General features: G+C 39.7%; 1 protein-coding gene across 1 annotated transcript; it reads right to left on the minus strand.

Moving 5' to 3' along the window:
* Positions 1-990: 990 nt before the first annotated feature.
* Positions 991-5,045, minus strand: LOC100226888 (myelin P2 protein). The gene is made up of 4 exons (XM_002199701.6): positions 4,856-5,045; positions 3,144-3,316; positions 2,785-2,886; positions 991-1,243 (listed from the first exon to the last, which is right to left on the minus strand). The coding sequence occupies exons 1-4, from the start codon at positions 4,926-4,928 to the stop codon at positions 1,193-1,195; spliced, it is 399 nt and encodes a 132-aa protein (XP_002199737.1). The 5' UTR covers positions 4,929-5,045; the 3' UTR covers positions 991-1,192.
* Between the last annotated feature and the right edge of the window lie 268 nt (positions 5,046-5,313).

A 5,313-nucleotide genomic window follows, 5' to 3' on the forward strand; every position in this document is an offset into this window, starting at 1 on the left:
AACCTTGAGAACTTGTGTTCTTGCCTGTAAAACCAGTAGGCAAAGGTTCATATCAGCTCTGTTGGCTCCTAAATAAACACATGAGCCAAAATAAACACATGAGCCTCTCACAGCTGCTTTAACCCCACAGAGGAGGCAGGAGCTCTGTGTGATGGCACGAGGCAACGACATGATGAAATGTGTTTTGTGTGAATGTGGCAGTGGTACTGACCACTGGCCAATGGAGGCAAATATTAATAACTCGCCGCAGTGGTTTTTTTGTTAAATAGATTTCCAGAAGTTTAGGTTTGCTTTTTCTGTTTTTTTAACTTAGATAAAAGTAGAGTAAGTGCAGTGGAAGGAAGGAACATTTTAGCTACTCAGTTAGGATTGACAGCAAACTCTACCCAGTGCAACTCCTCTGTGAGCTTAGTAAGCATACACTTAAAAATATTGTGCTGGAAGTAGGCTTGATTGCTGAGCACTTTTAAAATGAAGCCCTCTAGCCTTAAGGCTTCTCAAGTTCATTCACACCTGCTCCACGCTTTGTTTCATGAGTTTATCTGCCTGTTTGTCAGACAAATATGGAACATATTCTAATTTTTTTCCCCTCCAGTATCTGTTTTCTTCCAAATAAATGCCAGTATATAAATCCTGGCACTAAAAGAAATATAAGCTTTTTGAGATTAGTATGAAACAATGATGTGCTAAGACTATAAGGCTACAATGACATATCATACTGAAAGTCAAAAATTCTGGTGGTAAAGATAATTTTCCCTCTAGGAGCCATTCAGCAATAAAATATTTTGTGGGAAAAGAATATTGAGCCCAGGAGATTATATTTTTACACATATCAAAGAATCAGTGTTAGCCCTTTCTCAGATATGGATTACTTGTATTTCACTGTTTTACTCAGAAATAGTCTGAACTTTTGTACAGACACTGTCAACAGAAAAGATAGCAGCAGTCAAGAAATAAACGTAAATCATTCATGTGGAGCCAAACACACCATTTTCTGTGTTGAGAAGATTTTATTGGATCACCACAATATTTTGGATTAGTTACACTACGGCTCTGAAATATCAAATTATGGCGTAGTCGTTTTCCCAATAAAAGGAAATAAAATGAAGAAGCACAGTGCATGAGGCTTTGGTCACTGAACTAAGCCGAGGTTTTAGAGCCAGTTCTGGTCCGGTGCAGAGAGGGAACTTCTTCACACTCTTTCATAAACTCTAGTGCAGACAACCCCTTTCATGGCACATTCCTAAGGCATAAAGGAAAATATTAATATAAACCTTTTGCTGACAGCAGTTGTGTCTGCTGCAGTAGCCTCTGAAGTCAATGAAAATCCAGATGTTTTTACAGCAAAGCTATTTTTATATTGCAAATAGAGCTGTTTCTAGTTTAATAGCTTTAAACTTACATTAAGTGGCATTTAATGACAAAAGGATTGCAAAATTAGGTTCAGTTTCCACAAACAAATTTACTTTCCTTGGTATTATTGCTGGCTTGTCAGAAATGTTAGCCTCACCAAGTTTTTATATCATGGCCCACCAATGCTTTCAAATTTTCAAAGTAGTAAGGGTTTTTTGTGTAGAAGCAGAAGTAACCTGGGTATTTCAAAGGTCAGGCCTAAAAATCTTTGCCCCTCTGAGTCACAAAATATTTCTCTTGACCCTCTAACCCCAGTGGCTGCTGTTGACTCACAGGATACATGCAACAAAGGTGACAGGATGTTAAAAAAATAGTTCCTTGGTCTGCAAAAGAGGAGGAGTCCTCCACATCCCTCTATGAGGCAAGGGGCAGACAGCAGGACGCTGACAGAAGAGACACTTTACATCTCTGCTTTATGAAGAGGGTTTAATAATAAGAAAATCTTGCACAGAAATGCAGTCATGGGGAGATGCAAAACCAAATCAACTTTCCTACATAAAGGGAAGTTTCAAGAGAGCTGGAGATGGACTTTTTACAGGGTGGTGTAGTGGCAGGACAGGGGGAATGGCTTTAAACTGAGAGAGGGGAGGTTTGGATTAGGTATTAGGAAGAAGTTCTTTACCATGAGGGTAGGGAGGCACTGGAACAAGTTACCCAGAGAAGTTGTGGATGCCCGATCCCTGGAAATGTCCAAGATCAGACTGGATGGGACTTTGGGTAACCTGGTCTAGTGGAAGGTGTCCTTGTTTGTGACAGTGGGTTGGAACTAGATGTTCTCTAAAGTTCCTTTCAACCCAAACCATTATATGATTCTACATATGAGAAGTTATAACAAAAGACAGTGAGAACGAGCTCACATGTAAAAGTGTAATGCTGCTGACTTCAAACAAGTTGCCAAAATTAGTTTGACTCCAATATTTAAAAACTTTAATGAACAAAGTGAAATCTTAATTTTAATAGTGACCCTTACAACAAGGGTCCCTAAAATGTTTTATCTGACTTGGCCAAGATAGTGAAAAGGAAGGAACTGTTTCAGGGACAGCGGTACCCTGCTCGTAAACTTTTGTTTCCATTTCACAGGTTTCTGTTATTTTTAAACCTTATTCCTTTTAAGAATAATAATGTTGAGAGTAGTAAGTATGCTGTCAACTTATGGCAGCTCTGCCAATATAGTCACTTTAAAGAGAAGTTGCTGTATGCAACAGCATTAATTTCTTTCCAGCTGTTTTCTAAGCTTGGTTCCATTTTTCTCTCCTTTAATTTGTTTCATTATTCAAAGAGTAAGCCTAACTTGATAGTCTGTTTAGACAGAAACATACTGAAGGCTGTATCCGGCTGACCTTTAGCAGTGTACAAAGAACGTGAACTTACCACCACCATCTTCCCGTCAACAAGTCTTCTCTTTATCGTGGCCTCTTTGCCATTCCACTTCTGCACTTGCACCAATGACCCTTTCTCCAAGGTTACAACGCTCTGCAAATTCCAAGAGAAGAGTTTCAGACTGCAGGCTGAGCTTTGCAGTTTAGAGCAGCAATTCACCTTGTGTTGAGCAAGATTTGCACTCGGGGATAATGGCATACTCTGTAACATTATATTCAGCACTATACTGCGTCTCTTTCAGTGCTTTAATAGTTTGGAAAACTCAAGGTGCACTAAGGGAGTAGATAAAATTTCCCATGGTGTTCTTCTATGAGGTGTTCAGACCAATCAGAGATCATCAGCCCCCTTACCTTGACTTTCCGGTCATCTGCTGTTGTTTCATCAAACTGCTGGCCCAGTTTGAAGGAAATGCTTGTATTTTTGAAGGTGCTTTCAGTTCTGATGGTCACTATGTCCCCTTTCATACTAATGATAATGTCAGGCCTTGCCAGGCCACCTAGTTTCCGGGCAGCTAAGCCCACACCTAGAAATCAGAAACAAACAAACAAAAAATCATTACATGCTAGAAGCAAGAAACTCAGTATCCTCTCATGATTCTTCAGTGGAAGAATAAGGAAGAGTTTCTTCTTGAATACTTTAATGCCTGATTTAGATGAAACATTCATTCTTTAGATGAGACACTACTGAGACAGAGGTAGGAGTGAGAACCTCAGCATTCAGGGGCTGAGGCAGCCCCAGCTGATAAGTGTGCACCTTCAGCAAGAAGTAAAGATATACATAATTATAGAGCTATGCACATTTAGCTAAGAAGAAATATAGCTGGTTACAAATCTGCATTGGTTTAATATAGATAGAATAAGTAGAATAATTCAGAGGAAGAGTCTGGTTCTCACAAAAATTTGTAAAAATAATTTTTAAAAAATCCTTGACAATTCTGAGAATTTGTACCTTTGTTAATAGCTGCAAGGAAGAAACTGGATGCTGAATTGCCAATACAGTGGTGCTTGTTCATTAAAACCTACTGAAGACTGGGTAATTCCTTAGTTGTTATTAACATCCCTTAAGGATCCTTGCATCTAAACCTCGGTGAAAAATTCAAGTATGAAATATAAAAAATGTCGAGGTATAAGGGCTGAGAGCTGCAAAGAGCTTCCAGGAAAATGCCATACCAAATATCTTTTGTATTGCCTAGTCCTTTCCAGTCCAGTTCATTGTCTACAGGCTGTAAGGCTTGGGGCAAATAGGAATGAAGCCACTGGTGATGTATCACTGCTTCATAAGAGCAGAAAAGGGATAGCTGCAGTTAGTGCCTTTCTTAATGCTATGACATTCTCAGATGAAAAGATCTGTAAAAAAGGGTATAAAGTTATCTGCAAAGTATAAAACTTCAGTAATTATTCCATACTAAGCAATTCTGTTCAGATGTTCAGAAAAATATTTGCAGCTGGACTTTCCTCCCACATTCACCCTGGCTAATTAATTAACTGCAATTCTTTTTTTTATTCAGTCTAACATTTCAAATAAAGGGAATCAGTGAATCATTTATAGAGCAAAAGCAATGCAGTAGCTGATTGTCCATGCACTTGTCATGCAGGAATGAAGCCAGCATTAAAATGAAAAACAGTGCTTAATTTGTTACGTTCCTGGCATTCTTCAGTAACAGATAGATTCATTCACAGTATTTAGATGTCTGAAACTACAGTGTCATGAGACATCAGCTCCATTATATATTGTGAATTATCATAAGTCACAAGTTTAATAGTGCAATCAGGAGGAAACAAAAAAATCTGTATCTCCATAGATTACTCTTGTGACAGAAAAGCATATTAGATCAGTTCATATCAGTTAGACAGAGGTAAATTTATAATAGTAATTAATCACCTACCTTTTTCAATTTAGATGCTAAAGAAAAGAAATTAAATTATGTTAGAAGAGTAATTAAGTGGGTTTTTTTGGTGAGAAAGAAGGCACCATCCATGAACAGAACCTTCCCAAATGAAACTTATTAACAAAAAAACCACAAACAAACAAACAAAACAAAAAACCCCAGAACATTTCTCACCCAATTCTTTCATATAATCATCAAAATTTTCACTGGAGATGAGTTTCCAGGTGCCCACAAATCGGTTACACATGGTACAGGCTTTGTGAGGCACTGGTCCTGCAGAGAGAGGCAGTGGCCACAACAGCTCTTGGTGGCAGTCAGAGAGATTGTGTGCCCAGCTGAGATTTAGTGGTCTCCCTTTAAAGAGGTCTGGTCCCTGTGGCAGTGGGGGTTGGCCAATGGGGGAGGCAGTAGCAGGGCGAGACAATGTGCACCTTGTCCAAGCAGCCATACCAGCAGCAAGGCTCGGGTGACGCTGCCTTGGCTTCCTTCCCTGAGCGCAGCAGGACACGAGGGGCGCGTGGGGATGGGGATGGGACAATCCCAGCGCACCCGCAGAGCGGTCAGGTCACACTGCATGGGGGGTCAGCAACACTGAGACAAGCACAGGAGTGCTGCTTCCCTGCAAAACCCAG

Source organism: Taeniopygia guttata, chromosome 2, assembly GCF_048771995.1.
Source record: "Taeniopygia guttata chromosome 2, bTaeGut7.mat, whole genome shotgun sequence".
In the NCBI taxonomy this organism is placed as follows: domain Eukaryota; kingdom Metazoa; phylum Chordata; class Aves; order Passeriformes; family Estrildidae; genus Taeniopygia; species Taeniopygia guttata.